Below are 19,548 nucleotides of genomic sequence, written 5' to 3'. Positions count from 1 at the left end.
TCATCAACGCTCTGTCATTAAACGCTGTTAACTCCCTCTCTTTTCTAATCTCCTGATCTGTCTCCCCCCCGCAGGAATCCTGTTCTTTGGAGTCCTTTCCTGAAATGCCAAGGGTTCTTTGCTGAGCTGTCTTTCTTTTCAGTTGATATTCTTTCCTGAGCTATCTAACCCATACCACTGACATGGTTATTTCTCTATACGGTGATGACAAACAAGTCTTTATCTACAGCACAGACTTTCTTCCTGAGCTAGTTGTTGGATTTCTAAGTGCATTTCAGTCTCAAAGTGTCAGGCTAATGACATCACCTTCCCTGCATATCATTTCCCCCCGTTTGTGAATGATGCTGTGCCTAGAGCTGAACATAGGCCCTGGGGCCAGGCATTGGAACTGGTGTGGCCATGTGGGGGGTACTTAACCCATTCCTAGAGCCTCTCCCACTCCAATAACCTAATACATCAATTACAAACAAAGCAGAAAAATATTGCCCTACTATATCTCAGGAAATGGCACCATTCTTTCCCTTGTAGATGAAACTAGAAACACAGGTGTATCTGAGACTCATTCATCATAGCAATATTCCATATAATTCTTTTTTTGGTAAAAGTTATTGGTAACTAGGAATTGTATGTGTTACTGTACTAAAAAAAAAATCTCTATCTACCGCTTTGGGAATTTGGGGTGACCTAAGCTTAACAATTACTCAAGGACATGCTGTATTAATTAGCTCCTTCAAACAATTCAACAAAGGCTTCAGGAAGGAGTAGCATTGCAGCTGGCCAGTATCTGCACTGAGTGTGTGTGGTGGAGGGCTCTGAGACATAATGGATTCGCAATGGGGAGGATATGTAAGACCAATAAGAGATCCCAAAGCTTTCTGAACAATTATAAATATTTATAGAGGCTTAATGTAAGTACCCATTTATGAATATTAGGGTTTAAATCCTAATATATAAAAAGCCAGGGGCCGTCATGACAAAAACAACCAGATGGATAACCGAACAGTAGTCTGCGTGGGGCAACCAGGCCGGCCAGGGGGCAGCTGGGGGCAACCAGCCTGGTGGGGGGGTGGAGGAAGTTAGGGGTGACCAGGCTGGCAGGGGGGCAGTTGGGGGTGATCAGGCCGGAAGCGGGGCAGTTGGGGGCAACCAGGCTGGCGGGGGGGGGGGCAGTTAGGGGTGACCAGGCCGACAGGGAGGGCAGTAAGGGGCGACCAGGGTAGCAGGGGGGCAGTTGGGGGTGACCAGGCCGGCAGGGGGGGAAGTTAGGGGTGATCAAGCCAGCAGGCAGAGGCAGTTAGCAGTGATCAGGCTGGCAGGAGGGGAAGTTATGGGCGATCAGGCAGGTGAATGGTTAGAAGCCAGCGGTCGCGGATTGCGAGAGGAATGTCCAACTGCCGGTTTAGGCCCTATCCCAGGGAGTTGGGGGCCTAAACAGGCAGTTAGACAGCCCCCAAGGGGTCCCAGACTGGAGAGGGTGCAGGCTGGGCTGAGGGACTCCCCGCCCCATGCACGAATTTCATGCACCGAGCCTCTAGTATATATATAATATTTTAAATGGTCACTTGGAATAACTCAGATTTCACGATAATGTATAGAACACCAAATGGCTTATGTCACAGTCTACAATATATTTAAAATAATTATTCCAGTTTACAAAAACCAAGTAAATATTTAAGTATTAATATTTACATTTAATACAAAAATGTTCCTTTTGTATTATTCAATATTAAAACTGAATATATTGTGTAAAACTAAATATTTAAAAGACAATATACTTTAAAAAGAGAGTAGATACATAAAACAAAATTATCTCATCCAAAGCCATAAAATTTAGATACCTGGAATTATATAACCCATGATTTAATTGTCTGAGATTTTTGAAACACACTTGATTTTTTTAAAAACTTTTTGCATTAATACCCTTGGTTCTGCAAAAAGAGTTTTCTCATTAAATTTTTGGAAAGCTATCAGTTTATCTTTAAATTTCTTTTACACCTCAGTTTATAAATCCATTATTCATAAATATAATAATAATTCACCTATCTAGACTGTAGCCAAGAACTAGCAAGTAAGTCAAAAAATCTTTGAATAGTCAAAATCTATTTATCATACAGAACTTGCCCATCACTTATGACCTAGCTGCTTGGATCCTCTATCCACTGTCCATCACTCTCAACTTTCAGATGCTGTTTTGCAGAGCCAAGAAATGTTGCCAATGAAAAACTGAGATGAAGGGAAAGGTTGCTATGAAGATATATTAACATACTAAGAAGTAATAGGTCCCACAATAAAATTCAAACTAGATAAATTGGAAACTTGCCTTGGGGGAAAAAATTATGCTTCTAACTGTTCCAAGTGTTTGGTTGGACATATTTTATTGAGATACCTATTATTATACTTTTTAACACTTACATATTTTGATGATTCTGCCTAATAAGTTATCTAAATAAATATCTACTCTATTGCATACAGTTCTTTCTGCTCCCTATTGACAATGTCAAATTACCGAGGGTATTTTTCATATTTTTGTAATTTCACTTTTAATCTAAGTTTAAACTAACTAAAACAGTTGAAAGAATTTTAAAGAAACGCTTCCTTCCGTAAGCATGAAGCTCCAATGGGAACCATTTACAATGAGTAGCCAGGATATTTCTCCAAGTGCCTAGCATAACATTCACAGCTATTCATTAACTCTTAAAAGCCATCATATTTTAAGATAATATTGTTAAAGTATGTAGGAATGCAGGAGCAGCAGTGAACTGAAAATATCCAAGAGAAAATGTAGTGAGTGGGTTGCTACAATATGCTGTAAGGGAGATGCACCACTGGCTCACTGCACCATTGGCTCACTCCATAAGCTATTCCCTGAATGAGAAAATATTGTATTGTATGAAGCCACATGATTTTGGCCATGAGACTCCCCTAACATAAGGTTATGGCAAGCTAGCCAGACACAGCTCAGGAAAGGCAGGAATTGCACGTGTTTTTCCTGACATGGGGCAGGAACGAAATGGGCCATGTTAAATGGATAAACCAATGATCTGGGCATTGTCATTGTGTTGTGTGAACTAGGGACTGGAGAAGAGAATCAGACCCAAAACATATTTTTGAGGGAAAATGAGCAAGATTTGGTAAGAGTTAATTTTTGAATAGTTAAGGGGGAGAGAGAAGCGTGTATAGGGGGGCTCCAGTTTAGGAGAATTGGTAAGCGACGGTGCCACCATCTGAGACAGAGCCCACAGAAAAAATGGTTACATTTGAAGAGGGGGGTAGGATCTACTCTGATAGACAGAATCTAGCATGGCAATGAGCTAAATGCAAGTGGAGATATGTTAGGCATTTTGTTTCAAAAGCATATACAGTCTAATGTCAATAGACTGTATTGACAGTCTATAGGTTCTGCAACTTTAAGCAAAGTGACAGACAATAAAACCAACTTACCATAGGCTAATTGATATAAACAAACATTTCTATAGCATCTCATCAAGATTTGTATATATTAGTAAAAGCCTCTGACATATTCATATAAGGTTCTTTTCATGAATATAGTATAGCAATAAACTGAAAACTCACTTTATCATTATTTGATCCAAAAGTAAGTCACAGGTGGCAGAACAAAACCTCTAACCTAGGCACTTGGATTATAAATCATTGCTTTTACACAAAGTACTTCACACAGCACTATGCTAGGCTCTGAAAGGATTCTAAGAAAAATCTGGCCCCATTACCATCCTTAAATGCAGAGACATTAAAAACCCATGAAAGCAATAGGAATATGTGTTCATTAAGATGACACAAAACAAAGAGGTTCAAAAGAGAAGAATGAATAAGATACCCTTAGGTGTACCCTTGACCTTGATAACAGAGAGATTGCAGAGAGAGGTGGTGAAATAACCATGGGGGCTATAGCTCCTCCTACTCTGTATAACCAGTCTTCCGATGAGGCTGTGTAATACGCAAGATCAATCTCAGCTCCAATCCAGGCCCTTAGAACTCCTCAACCTCTCACAGAATTTTAACGAGGATGTTGGAAATGGGTTACCAGCAATATTAATGAGTGCTTCTACTTTAATATTGGTTAGGAATTTCAATTAGGATTAAATAACTGAACTTACTTCGAGAGAGCTTCTCAAGGGCTTTTCCCAGCTTCTTGCTCTCTTGAAGGATGTGGTTCAATTCATCAAAATCACGGCTTTCTGGTTTAGTTCGCCAGTTCCACTTAGGATGATCTACTGACCTTGACACTATGTTTAAAAAAAATGATTACTTCATAAGCATGCTGCATAGTAATAAAAACTTACTATTCGTCATTATGTGAAAGACTGTATAAGATCATATACAGAATAAAAATGTTTGCCTTGGAAATGGTTTTCTTGTGAGCAAGCAGTGGGAAGTTATAAAGCTGGGTTTTAAGAAATGTTTTAAATGAACAAGTAAAGGGTAGTGTGATGCTATTTGTAGAAAAAAGAAAAATCAGGTACTGATTTAAAACTAATAATTTCTAGAATTTAAGGAAAACATAAAAGTAGATTTTGTTTGTTTTAGCAGCTTAAAAATAATCACTAACTTCACTAACTTCTTTATCATCAATTAGTAAATATTTCTAAGACATTCTTGCTGTCTTCTAGTAAAACAGAGACGACTGTAATTACCTTCATTTCCCTTCAAATTCCAAATTCCCACTAAAATTATTGGAGTAAAGGAATTTTTATTTTTATTTTTTTGGACAAAGAATTAGTTAAGCAAGGAGAGAAGCCACTATTAATATGATGATATGAAATAGCATCATCGTTTATTGGAAGATGCAAAATGAATTGATGAGTAGTGAACAAATTTAGCAAACTAGAGAATAACAAAACCTAGTCCCTGAAGAGAGAGATGCCCCCCAAAAGTGATCATTTCAGACAATTTAAGCATTAAAGTATCAAACAAGACCAACGACAAAGTAATAAGAATACAAAAACTTTCTTCTTCAGACTGGAAGAATGCATTGAATATCACTAAATTTTACAACAATAGAAGAAAAGAAAAGATCTTAAAAGCTTTCAGAGACAAAAATAGCAAATCATATCGTCATCAGATTTCTCAACAGCAACAGTTCTCCTCAGAAGATGGGGGAGAAAGTCTTTCAAGATTTCAAGTAAAGAGTACTTCCAACTCAGAATTTTCTACCCAACTCAAGGATCAATTAAGATACTTGAAAAGACTCAAAATTTATCTTGCAAGCATTTTTTTTCCCCAGAAAGCTCCTAGTGGAGATGCTCCACCAAAATACAAAGTGGAAAGACTTGGGGCTCAGGCAATAGGTGATCCTCCATAAGGAAAAGGAAAAGGGTGACAGTAAAGAACAATCCTGGGAGACAGCTGAAAAAGCAGCTAAAGACCCAGAAGCCAAGACTAGAGCAATAGGACAGAGAGCTACAGGGGAAATGGATGTAACACTTTTTAAACGAAATAAAGTAAAAAATATAAAATAAGACCGAAATTAGGATCACTTGATGTATTTGATCATATTGAGAGTGTTTAATAGTTTAACACAGGATTTGGTGAAGTATTAATGATGGATACATAGAAAACAAACAGAAAAAAAGACAATTATTAACTCTAATTAAAAGTCATCTAATAAATTAATAGTTAGACATCTTATGGCTACACTGTGAAAAACACAAATTAATGTAGTCTTATTAATACCAAAGCAGAGTATATATTCAACCAACATTTGAAATATCTGCATGACTGTAGGGGGATGCTGAGAAGGGGGCAGAGTATAAAGCACGAAGTCTTAGAAGGAAGTCAAAAGATGATGCCTCAAATGTAAAAGTAAAAAAGAACATGTAAGTACCTTGTATGTTTTCATATTTAGACCTGTGTACCAAAAGCAACATCTAAGAGAGTTAAAAGTGGTTCCACATTAGAAGAACAGAGGAGAAGTAGTACCTACTACTTTACTTTTTAAACCACATATATTTTTGTTTCAATAAAAATAAATAAATTCTATATATTTATATGGTAAGGCTATAGGAAAGAAAGGCTATTGAAATATCTTTTCTGCTACCTATTTGAAAGGTAATCTGGCAATATCGATTATAATAAAAGTATAATGACCCTCTGGCCCAGCAATCTTATGTTTGGTCAATTACAATAAATAAAAATGTCTATACTTAAATATAAACTAGAGGCCCGGTGCACAAAAATTTGTGCACTCTGGGGGTGAAGGGGTCCCTCAGCCCGGCCTGTGCCCTCTCACAATCTGGGACCCCTCAGGGGATGACCAACTGCTGGCTTAGGCCCGCTCCCCGGGGGATTGGGCCTAAGCTGGCAATCAGACATCCCTCTGGCAGCCCGGCAGCCCTTGGGGGATGTCCACTTGCCAGCAGGGAGCAAACCTAAGCTGCAGTCGGACATCCTTAGCGCTGCTGAGGAGGCAGGAGAGGCTCCCACCACCATCGCTGTACTGGCAGCCATCAGCCTGGCTTGTGGCTGAACAGTGCTCCTCCCATGTGAGAGCACCCTGACCACCAGAGGGCAGCTCCTGCATTGAGCGTCTGCCCACTGGTGGTCAGTGTGTGTCATAGTGACCAGTCATTCCCAGTCCTTCTGCTGTTAGGGTCAGTTTGCATATTACCCTTTTACTATAAAGGATAGAGGCCTGGTGCATGGGTGGGGGCCGGCTGGTTTGCCCTGAAGGGTGATCCGGATCAGGGTGGGGTCCCACTTGGGTGCCTGACCAGCCTGGATGAGGGGATGATGGCTGTTTGCAGCTGGTCACACCCCCTTCAGGGTGGGGGTCCCCACTGGGGTGCCTGGCCAGTCTGGGTGAGGGGCTGAGGGCTGTTTTCAGGCTGGCGGGTGAGTGAAGCTCCCAACTGCTCCTTTTTTTCTTTTTTAATTCTTCGATTTATTTACCTTCTATGGCTGTCACTGGAGCTGAGAGCCAGCTTTAGCTCTGAGGCTCGGCTCCAGCTCTGAGACCTCGGCTGCTGAAAGCAGGTATCTGAGTTTGTTAGGCTTCTATAATTGAAACACTGTTGCTGCTCCAGATCTGAGGCCCGGCTGGCTGAAAGCAGATTTCTGGGGTTTGCTTAGCTTCTATAATTGCAACATTGTTTCTTAGAGTGCAGCTCAGAGGCCGGCAGCGGCAGGCCGGGAACCTTGGCTTCCTCCATCACTGGAGCAAGCAAGACTCCTGTTCATTTCAGCTGCCTGGCTGCCGGCCACCATCTTGGTTGGCAGTTAATTTGCATATCTCGCTGATTAGCCAATGGGAAGGGTAGCGAAGTTACGGTTAATTACCATGTTTCTCTATTGTTAGATAGGATTACAAGATTGTTTATTTTATCAGGAAGTGAAAGATATAAATTTGTTTATTCAGCAGTTTGTGGTGGAAAAATTCTGGAAATCATTTAATGTCCTTCAACAGGGGAATAAATAAATTAAGGTACATTCACACTATGATACAGTCTGCACTTATTAAAAAGTTTATCTTAGATCGTAGTCTATTACTAGGATGGAGATATGTCCACAATGCATTTTAAAATAATAAAATCAAGTTATTTAGTGTTTACAGTTTAAGGCTAGTTTTAGGAAGCAAGTCAACCCATATATATTTTGTGTTAGTTTATACAAAGAAAAGGATGTATTCTTTATACCTATATTTCCCTCTCTATATATTGCTTATTACTATGACAGCAGTCTCTTTAACATTTCTTGCAACGCTGGTTTTGGTAATAGCCATTTTTTTGTCTGGGAAGGCCTTTATTAAAAAAGAAAAGGATGTAAAAAATGCAACCTATTTCAAAGGCTATGAAAAGATACAAACTATTTCTGAGGGAGTAGAATTTAAGTGGACTGAAGAAAAAAAACTATCTAATGTCTATTTTTTAATTGTCAAAATAAGCAAATATTACTTCTGTAATTTAAATAAATCTAAAATATAAAAAATAGAATGCAAGTGCTTCCTGTGTCTTTTTTTATTTAAGGGTTTCTGGGATAGAGATATCAGCTAACATCAACACACTGGCGATCAAACACTGGAGAGTGGACAGAGTGAGAGTGATAAATATTCTAGAAAAGACTTCTAGCCCACTGCTATTACCCCAGGGGACCTCTGGGAACAAGCCCAGGCATAGGGGAGAGAAACTCAGAAAAGGAAGCAGATAAAACTATATTTGTACCATATCCTTCAAAGGATTGTTTGGCTGGTTTGGCTCATTGGCTGGAGCCTTGGCCTGTGGACTGAAGGGTCCAGGGTTCGGTTCCAGTTTGGGGCACATACAGGGGTTGCGGGCTTGACACTGGTGGGGGCGTGCAGGAGGTGGCCGATCGGTGCTTCTCTCTCATCATTGATGGTTCTATCTCTCTCTCTCCCTTTCTCTCTGAAATCAATAAAATATATATTTTTTAAAACTTATATATAAAAAAAGATTGTTTGGCACTTGTTAACCTTCATTGAACAATTTCTCTAATCTAAATCACTGCATTATCTAATTTTCCTGCAAATTAACATATGCTATCAAGAGTTCTCTCTCCTTTTAATTTACAAAATAAGAGATTAGTGTTTGTTTTTAAAATCAGTCCCAATTAATATTTCCGAATAACCACCAGACATGGCCAGCTCCCAAAGCATCCCAGCCTTCACAGACCTACCAACTGACTGCACTGACATGGCAAGACCAGAAGAAGTGCCTAATCAATCCACTGAATCATGAGGAATTATAAATTGTTGTTTTTTAAGCCATTGAGTTTTAGGGAGGATGTATGAAGCAACAGAGAACTGATACAACACTCAAGTACTTTCCTCAGCAACTTTCATGCACATATATCCAATTTATCAAGGAAGCCAAATCTAGGACAACCCAGGCCACAGCATGATGATGGTCAAATCAACTACGCTGGGGATTTCAAAAGATGTTTTGATAAATAATGGAAGGACACAGCCTCGAGAGGAGGGCATCCCTTAAAGGTTTCTGATGGATTAAAAACCTTACTTAGTTATACTTAATTATCTTAAAACTGAGAACTACAATTTAAATACATTTTAACGAATATTCTCGGGAGAAATGGAAAACAATAGAACAGAATCAATAACATAAGATGACACATGTGCAGTGATAGAACCTAAGAGAGGACATGTCTATGGCTTCACTGAGGCAAAGCTCACCCCCAAAGCAGGAGTCCATCCATAGTACCCTGCAGATGGCATCCTCCATTGGCCCATAGGAGCTCGCTACTTCATACAGCAGCCTACTGTATACTGTATACCGTATACAGGGCTAATTTAGAGCAATTATTTATTATACTAATCAAATTCTGACCTCCACCAAAAGTTCCTATCTATGGGTTAAAAATAAATGTACTGTTTCCTTGAAATGACTTTACCAATAAAACTGCTAATATTTGATAATAATATTTTTATGTCTAGGATGATAAAGGATATAGCTATTTCTTTTTTAATCTAGCCTGATAATCTTTGCTTTCTAATTGAGATGTTCAGTACCTTTACACTTATTGTAATTATTGACATGTTTTCACTTCAACCTAACATCTTGGTATTTGGTTTCTATCTTTCCAATCTTTTATTTCTCTGTTCCTCTTTTCCTGCCTTTGTTTAAGGAGGATAAATTATATTTTTCTTTTCGCATTCCATTTTAACTCCTCTACTGACTTTTAATATATGCCATTTTATGCTTTGTAGTGTTTCTTTACACATTACAATATGCATCTTAAGCCTGTCCCAGTGTAAGTTCAAACATACTCTGTTACTTCAGGAACAATTTAATATACTGTATTTTGACTACATTTTTCCAATTAATAATTCTGACCCTGTATTTTTATTGTCATATATGTAATCTCTACATATACTATAAAAGCTCACTTTGTTATTAACTTGGTTTTAAAAAGGTAATGGTTGGGTGGAACCAGAACTTGGGAGTAGGACATCTGAACAGAAAGAGATATCACCCATCAGATGCCAGATCACCAGCAACAGGCTGTGACTCAGCAGCATCCTGCTAGGAGCACAGACTCTTCAGAATGAGCAGCCTTTTAGCATTCTCCCCTAAAGTTGACGGGACCCAGTACTGACCCTTTAAAATTAGTAAGCTTCTAGACTTATCATTGTGGGGTGGGGTGGGGGTGGGAGGGTAAAGAAGAAGAAAATGAGGGAGGGAGGAAAAGAGAGAGAGAGAGAAAACGAAACAGAAATAAATATAGGGGCTTCAGTAATAAATAATAAGTAGGACTTCAGGGAAATAATAGGTGAAGGACTTCATAAAATTTTGTTACATGTTTTGAATACAAATCTCATTTGCTCCTCCTCTAATAGATTTAATTTGCTTTTATGTGCTTTTTAAAATGTAGGGTGGGTGTTGCTTTGAATGTAATACAATGATGCAACTGGCCACGAGAGGCAAGGGACCCATTCTAGGCAAAATACATCCTTAAAAGAGTATGCTCCAAAAGCACGCTCTATTTGCATACTCCAAAAGCATAAATCTATTTCACATGGAGGGGCTGGGTGGAGGGGGGCAAAGCGAGAAGGAAATAGGGACAGCTGTAATACTGTCAACAATAAAAAATACATTAAAAAAAGAATATGAATAAGTTACTAAATAGAAATAAAGCTCAATGTTAATAATGAAATAAATACAAAATGCATTATGATTAATAGCCAGAAATATCAGATAAAACATTTGGCTTCAATTCTTACCTTTTCTTCATTTTATTAATAACACAGACTTACATATACATTAAGTAATTTTTTGAATAACAAACTTCCTTACATGATTTGGATTCTGGTGACGGTGGAGAAATATTGGAGACAGCAAGGTCACTTTTTGACTTTTTGGGCTTCTTTGCATTTAATTGCCAAGGCTTATCATAGCTTCTCAAATCCCTCCTTGTTCCTTTATGTTCTGTTCAAATAAACAAACAAACATATATATGTAAATACATGCTCACTACTGTGATTTCAAGATTCATAAAAAACTAAATTCATGAAGTTATTAGGCATACTCAGCAAAATCTACAAGGTCACCTTATATAAAAAATAATGCAAATAGTCCAGTTGGTGTGGCTCAGTGGTTGAGTGTCAACTTGTGAACCAGGAAGGTCACGGTTCGATTCCTGGTCAGGGCACATGCCCGGGTTGCAGGCTTGATCCCAAGTGGAAGCCATGCAGGAGGCAGCCAATCAATGATTCTCATCATTGATGTTTCTATCTCTTTCTCTCTCTCCCTTCCTCTCTGAAATCAATGAAAATACAAAAAAAAAATAATAATAATAATAAAGTAAAATAAAAAATGATGCAAATATCCAAAAGCATTTCTTGCTTAATTTCCCCTGTACATTTTAGTTATCAATTTGATATGAATCAGTGTGTATAGTAATATGATTAAGGTCATTTTAAACTGAAATTATTTGAAAGGCCTTGAAAGGCATGGGTTACCATTACTTAAAATAACATTCTTTAAATGCTGCCATGGAAGAAAACATTGTATTCTGTGGAAAATAAAAAACTACATATTTACTGATGTTAGTTTATCCATTATTTACTATGGCACAGAAAACTGACTTCACCTAAGTTTCTTCCTCAGCATCACTTATTTTCCCACTTGTTTCTGCAAGAAAGATTAATTCAACCAACTTTGCTAAAGTTATAGTTCCCCTTCAAAGGTGGTCAATGTCATACCAATTCCCAAGGTAAGTGATCTTTTCAAGAGTTCATCCCTCTTCACTTCTCCACCAAGCATTCCATCTCTTTAGACAGACTTACCTTTGCAGAATGTTTTCTTCTATTCTCAGAGCATTACCAACCTCTCATCCCTTTAACCTGACTACCCCGTCTCTGTCCCATTCATTGCTTCCTCAACCTCTTTCATCCAGGTGGCATTCTTTAGAGTTTCCCTCTGTCTTCTTATTTACATTTAGAAGTTTTCACCCCAGCTTTATGAACAAGTCATACATCTTTCTCTGGCCACCCACCTATAAGCACTAAATAAACAGCATGTGGATTTCTCAAATGCTCATGCTAAGGTTGTACTTAACTAGGTGTTATTCAATTTTTCTACCTCCAATATCCCATTAAATACCAAAAGAGGTATAAATATTCTCACACACTAGGAACTGAAATATTGGCCTGTGGTCTGCCAGAACCCAGGTGGTATTTCTATTGGTAGGATTAAGACAAAAGATAGGCAAATCAGAAAGATGTTGGAGGGTTTCAAGACATCCACAATGTTTGCCCCTGTCTCAGAGTTATCTCCTTATGTTGTTTCATAATCTCTCAGAATTTTTCTTTCTACATGCATCCTAGCACCATAATTTATTCTAATGTAATATGGTAAAGGAATAAAGAATCCTGTTTGTAAAATATAGCTGCTCATGATACAAAGGAAAGCTAAAAGGAACCAGAGAGAAAAGATACACTGGATTTTGTGGTCTTTTAAATTCTCCACGACTGGCAAGGAAAAACAAGTCCACATTAATTTAAATAATCCAGTAATAATATTGTTCTAATTTAGTTGTTTGAAAAGAGATGAGACATACAGTCACTAGTCAGTTTAGCTGAGACCCACAGGATTATACTGATACTGGAAATTTTAGCAGTGGCTATGATTGCTTTCACCTGTCTCTCTAAAATTCTTTAGAAGGAGTCAAAAAATTCCAAGCTATACAGTGAGAGGACAAAGAAGAGTTCACGTATTGACAAGCCTAAAAATAGAACATTCCTCATTTAAATTTGAATTAATAAATGATTTTAAGAAAAACATTCAATATACAAAACAAGAATACAGCATTCAAGATACAGAGGAAACGGATGGTTTTACAAAAGATTTATTATTGAAAATGTTCAAATTTTACATTGTGGCTAACTTGCCAATAAAAATAAAATAAAATGGATTCTATGAACCAAAAAGAAATGAGAGAGGAGATAGGCTAACTAACCTATGTTAAAAAAATATAACTGCAGTCAGAGATTTAAAAAAAAAAAAAAAAGAAGAAGATAAGGAAATACTGATAGGAAGCTGAAATGCAATACCAACATTTAAATTTCTGTTCAAAGCCAGAAAGAGAAAACTGACACTGCAGAAAATTGAATCAGTGGCACAGAACACATTGACAAATAAATTTCCCTAAAAGTTATTCTATAAAGAAAGGAAAATATCATGTGTAATGAAATGAGGGGGATAGAGAACAATATTTACACATACTTGATTTTCCTTAAGAAGAAACCTAAACAAATATAATAGAAGCAATAACTAAGTACACAAAAGAAAAAAAAATGTTCTAGGCTTATGAGCGGGATTTGTTGATTGAAAGGATTTAGTGAGCATAGGGAAAGTTAAAGAGACAAACATTTAGATGTATTCCCAGTAAACTTTTAAACATCAAAAATGAAAAGAAAGCAAATCCCATTTGTGTTTAAAAAGAATAATTAAAATATCTAAAAGGAATAAAATAAGGCTGCTTTCAGGTTTGTCCTCAACAATGTTAAATGTCAAACTTCTGGAAAATACGATGTGTCCTAAATTGCTAGATCCATTTAAAGGCCATAAGAGGACATCTTGAGATGTTTTCAAAAAGTATCATACCCATATACTTTGAATATTGAGATATTTTCTAACTAATTAGAACATACACCAAAAGAAACAATTCAAAATTGCAGGCAAGGTTTAAACTAGCATTATTGACTGTCACCTGAACTGAAATTTCTCCAGCTATATTCATATCCAAGGATTATTCTGTGCTTCCTTTCTCCCTTTTGTCATATTCTGCCCTCCAAAATTTTCCCTCTTCATCTTCTGGAACATACATTTCATGGGAAACAAACACTCCTCTGTTCTAACCCCTTCCCCTCTCTCATGTCTTAAGAGATACCTCATTCCTCCCCCAAGAGCACTCCCTGCTCCGCAGCTTCCTGGAGTGGCGAGTGTTCTCTTCTCCATTGGCTGGGTTTTCCGGGTCCAGCAATGTAAAGCTGAAAGTCCCTCCTGACTTGTGATTCATGCTGGCTGTCTACACTGTTCACCACGCTTCATTATCACCAGAGTACTGGCCCTGATATCTCTTGCAACCCTACTCATGATATTGGCACAGTGTCCCTAGACCTTTCAACAACTTGGATGAAACCCTGGTGACCTCTTAATCCTTAAAAAAAACCACCCATTAAGCCTCAGACTTCCTTGTACTCAACTTTGAAAGCTTCACTTCCCTGATGCTTATGACACTCCCAGACTATGGCCATCAATAGGACTTTCTCATTATCTGGAATCATTCCACCTCAAGTCTCAGATTGCACAATCTGCTGTCCTTCTGTACCTCTCCCACTTCACTGAACCTTCACTTACACTGGCCTCTAAAGATCTTCAGCTGTCCTCAGTAAACAACCTCACTTCTCAACAGACAGACAAAATTTTAGGTTTCAGCTATGACCTTACACTGGCCTTCTCCCAGTCCATCTCCTACTCAATCTGTTAATTTAACCACAACTTCTTCCATTCCTTCACTCCCACAGTTTTAATGATTTTATATATGATATGAATGCCTCACCTGTGACTCCTGCCTTGACCCATCCCAAAAGTTTTAGACTCATTCCTGCCTGCTGGAATTATCTACTAACATGCCCCACAAGAAGATCAAATCTATCAAGGGGAACTGAACTTACTATCATTCATAAATTTAGTCCTGTGATACTATCTTACTTTATTAAACAAGCATTTATACCATTACTCAAGCTAATAAGCTGGGAGTTATAGTAATCTCCACCCCTCCTTCACCCTCTCTAAGCAGTGCGTCATTAAGCACTTGTGCCAGTCAGAATTCTAAGATGACCCCCATGATCTCTGTCCCCTGATGTTATACCTTATATATAGTTCCCTCTCCTTCAGTGTCGACATGATCTTTGACTTACTTCAAACGAATAGAATATGGCAAAGATGATGGAATGTCAATGCTATGATTATGTTATATAGGATTCCATCTTATTAAACCTGAATGAGACAAATCCCCTTTCAGGTTTGAAAGAAGTAAGCTGCCATAATGTGACAGAGGCATGTGGCAAAGGACTGCAGGTTGCATGGAGGAGTTGAGAGCAACCTGGGCTGAAATCCAGCAAGGAGACAGGGACCCCAGTCATCTACCTACAAGGAAATTAATTTGGCCAATAACGTGAATGAGTTTGGAAGCAGGTTCTTTCTTATGCCAGATCAGAGTGTAGCCCAGGCAATATCTTAATTTCCAGACGTGAGATTAAACAAAGAATCTAGTTAAACCATTAGCAGACTTCTGACACATGGAACTGTGAGATATGAAACATAAGCTGATAAATCTACAATTTCATACATTCCTGCCTCTTCATATACTATAATTTATAAGTATAGGCTCATACGAGCTTCCCTGGGCTCACAGATGTTCATCTCTTCTGCTTGACATAATGACTGTCTTCTTTGTACCTGCAAACCACAGTACATGCCTATATACCAACCTCCTCAGAGCCTAAACCCAAGAAAGTCAGGCCAAGAAGAAAGAGGAATTTGCTCTTTTTAATGCCAAAAGCTCATATCCTAGTTTCCTGTATGATGCAGATCACTTCCCTATGGATAACTGACACTAGAGATGTCTACATTCCGAAAGGAATCCCCTAAACCCTATGTTCTTTAGGGTGCTTTTGAGATACGGTCTCAAGAGGGTACTCATATGAGAATACAACCAGAGACCAAAATCCTTGCAAGGCAGCACTAGAGCATAAAGAAGACGACAGGAGTGAGGGGGTCGTTGCAGGAAAGCATGTGGAGGCCCGGCAGTCAGATTTCCCATGGGAATCCGCCAAGGAACTGGCTCCTGAAGCAACAGACGTGGGGATATTTGGTTTTGAAATTAAATGCCAACCCACAGGCCAGTGTGTAGAAGAAAAAGGGTTATCTTACAAGCAGATATGGAAGTTAAGTCTACCCAATTACCTCACCAGGCTCACTGGGAAGATGAGACTACAGTATTGCCTCATGGTAAACCTGGTTCCCAATTTCCAGAGTAAAGGTACCTTTCTAAGGCTGTACTTCCTACACAGATAAAATTTGGGCTGGGGGAATAGAGAATAATCATCAGTTTGAACAACAAGAAAAGAAACTTTGGAGAAATCTTTTGTTTACCTTTCTACAAATGAGCTACAGACATTTAATTCAAATTCTTCATAAAAAGAAATAAAGAAAAAAACCTTAGAAAAATTAGCCTGAATTCATATAGAATCACATCTCTTCATGAAAATCTGACTCTTATTTTCATAAAATTTAATACACAAATTCTCATACCTTGAAGCATAATACTAACACTATGTTCAAATTCGGTAATATTTTATGACAAATTGTAGCATATGGGTGTAGTTACAGATTAATTCATGAAACTCTAGGTAACCATCTAGACTTATCTTACTATAATCAGAAAGACTTTTTGTAAAGTTTTACATGACACGTATCAAAATTAACTAAAAAAACATATTGTTTCATTTACCTGATATTTCACTTTCTGCCCAGAGAGCTGCAGATCCAGATAAAGTTCGCTGAAGCTGCCCTCGGTTTCCTTGTTTGGACTGAAGATGGTCAATGAGAAATGGGATTGGCTGGTCAGGTGTCTCAGTTATTAATTTGGTCATTAATTCCTGAAGGCAGAACAGAAAATACATTTACATCTAACAATTAGAACAAACACTTAGCAGGTACTATTGCCAGGCACTGTTCTAGCTGCTTTATATACAGCAACTAATTTAATCCTTTAAAAGGCAATCTTTTCAGGCAGGTACACGTTACTGTCCTCATTTTGGGGAAACTGTAGTACAGAAAAGTAAATTGTCCATGTTACACAGCTGACACATGGCAAAGCCAAGATACATATATTTATTTTTACTATTCTACTTGGCCAAAGACATTAGAAATTTAATCTAAACTCATTTAAAAATTATAACCTAAGAAATCTACACTTCAGATCACCATTTAGAAAGATGGCATTATAAACCCAATTTCCCATCAACCTTATATACCAATGATATTTTTTTCTTCCTAACTGTATATAAATATCACAAAACGAAGAACATTTATTTGGAATAAAATAATTGAGTAATAAGTCTCAGAATCACAGGAAACAAAAAAGTGTCTTAAACTGGCCTACAAACACTGCAGAACTTCCTTTCTCCCAAAGTCCTGATGAGTATTCGTTCTTTCTTATTTTTTTTAAACAGTTAAGCAAAGGAGATGTCTCCACCAGCCAGACAGGCTGTTCCATTTTTGGACGCACTAATGATGCCTTAAATTGGGCAGAATTCTGACTAAGGGTAATATCTACACATTGTTTTCTTTCCTTTCAGGAACAGTAAAGAGCAAGCTCCAACATGTGGTCAGTTAGACTCCCCAGACTGTTCTCATGTGAACAGCTGCCAACCCACATGGATATACTGAGCAAAGGGGTTTGTTACTCACATGCACCATTTTACATTCACATCAGTCACATCTCATCTTGTTGGTTTTAGCCCATAATTTTAGTCTGTCGATGATCAATTTAAGTACAGAATGTGTGAGAGGCAGTGGTTCTTGTGAGTAGGCCATACAATCAGGTATCAGAGTGCTAACAGAAGGGGTACTAGAAATTTCCCACCTTATTGTCTTTTTGGTCCATAGCCTATTTCCTTTGCCTTGAATGCTTTCGCTCAGATGTTGAGATGGCTGGCTTGTATTTATGCATCTCTAATGAGACCTTCTTAGATACCAATCTCCATAAATCTTTATCACTTCCTTATTTTATTTTCTTCACGCCATTTAGCACTCTTCTGAACCATCTCATTTAATAGTTACTCATTGATTGATGCTTGGCTGTACCCATCCCTACCAGAGCACTAAGAGGAAGGACTGCCTGGTCTGATCTATACTCTCTCCCTAGGTCTGGAACTCTACCACTCATAGGTGGTGTTGAATGAATGAATGACTGCTAAGCTAACTGACCACAGGTAAATATTAGTTATAAAAGTGCCTTAGTGTCCTAGTAAACAATATTTCAAGCGTTCATGGATTTCTTAGTCCAGAAAAATATACTGTTCTGACCTCCTATACAAGAAACTGCTGTCATGATACCTCAGGGATATTAATTGACATTTCTAACAGTCTAGGAACAAACAGATTTATCTGAGTAGAGGCAAAATGGATTGTGTAGATGACAAGCTTCCAATGTGATCTCACAGACATGGATAAAGCAATTCAAGCTATCTCAAAAATGTGCAGACTAAACGGAGGAGTAAAAGGATCAAAGGAATCCCACCTTAAATATACCATGAAGCAACCTATTACACAATGTAATACTTTTAATATTCTGAAAACATATAAGCAAGCAACCAGCTGACACAGGTCTTCTTTATTTCTATTATTTAAAACTAGAGGCCCAGTGCACAAAAATCTGTACACTCGGGGGGAAGGGGGGGTCCCTCAGCCCGGCCTGTGCCCTCTCGCAGTCTGGGACCCCTCGGGAGATAACAACCTGCTGGCTTAGGCCCGCTCCCGGGTGGCAAAGGGCAGGCCCAATCCCTAGGTGCAGCCCCTGGTCGGGCTCAGAGCAGGGCTGATTGGGGAGTTGGGGCGTCGCCCCTGTCATGCACAGAGCAGGGCGGATCGAGAGGTTGCGTTGCCACCCTCAGTCACGCTCAGGATAGGGCTGATTGGGGGGTTGGGGCACCGCACCCTGTCACACTCAAGGCAGGGTCGATGGGCAGGTTGCGGCGCCACCCCCTGTCTTGCACAGAGCAGGGCCAATCAGGAGATTGGGGAGCTCCCCCCATCACTCATAGAGCAGGGCCCATCAGGGGGGTTGGGCTCCATACACACAGAGCAGAGTCGATCAGAGGGTTGGGGAGCTCCACCCTGTCACGCACAGAGCAGGGCCGATCAGGGGGTTGGGGAGCTCCTCCCTGTCACTCACAGAGTAGGGCCGATAGGGGAGTTGGGGCACCGCCCACTGTAACACACAGAGCAGGGCGGATCAGGGGGTTGGGGTGCCACACCCTGTCACACTCAGGGCAGGGCCAAAGGGGAGGTTATGGCTCTACCCCATCACACACAGAACAGGGCCCGTGGGGGGCAGTTGGGGCGTCACCCTCTATCACCCACAGGGCAGGGCCGATCAGGGGGTTGGGGCGCTGCCACTGTCACACTCAGGGCAGGGCCAATGGGGAGGTTATGGCTCTACCCTGTCACACACAGAGCAGGGCCCATGGGGAGGGGGGGGTTGGGGGCGCCGCACCCTGTCACACACAGAGCAGGGCCAATTGGGGGTTGGGGCACCGCAGCCTCTCACACACAGAGCCACGGGGCAATCAGGGGAGTTCCCCCCTATCAGGCACAGAGCAGGGCTGATCAGGGGGTTGGGGCGCCTTCCCCTGTCACGAACAGAGCAGGGCCGATAGGGAGGTTGTGGCCCCGCCCCCTGTCACACACAGAGCCACAGGGCGATCAGGAGGTTTGTCACACTGATCCCGGTGCTGGGAGGCCTTGCGGCTCCGCTGATCCCAGTGCT

The 19,548-nt window shown here is 39.5% G+C and overlaps 1 protein-coding gene across 1 annotated transcript in view; it reads right to left on the bottom strand.

Moving 5' to 3' along the window:
• CUNH8orf34 (chromosome unknown C8orf34 homolog) overlaps window positions 1-19,548 on the bottom strand; it is a 241,430-nt gene that overhangs the window by 181,023 nt on the left and 40,859 nt on the right. The window contains 3 exon segments of the mRNA XM_036338220.1: window positions 4,116-4,244; window positions 10,782-10,913; window positions 16,507-16,654. Of these exon segments, the coding sequence (XP_036194113.1) occupies window positions 4,116-4,244; window positions 10,782-10,913; window positions 16,507-16,654 (409 nt within the window).

Source organism: Myotis myotis, unplaced genomic scaffold, assembly GCF_014108235.1.
Source record: "Myotis myotis isolate mMyoMyo1 unplaced genomic scaffold, mMyoMyo1.p scaffold_m19_p_16, whole genome shotgun sequence".
Taxonomy (NCBI): Eukaryota; Metazoa; Chordata; class Mammalia; order Chiroptera; family Vespertilionidae; genus Myotis; species Myotis myotis.
The sequence above is the reverse complement of the archived record's forward strand: the minus strand, read 5'-3'. Positions and strand labels throughout refer to the sequence as shown.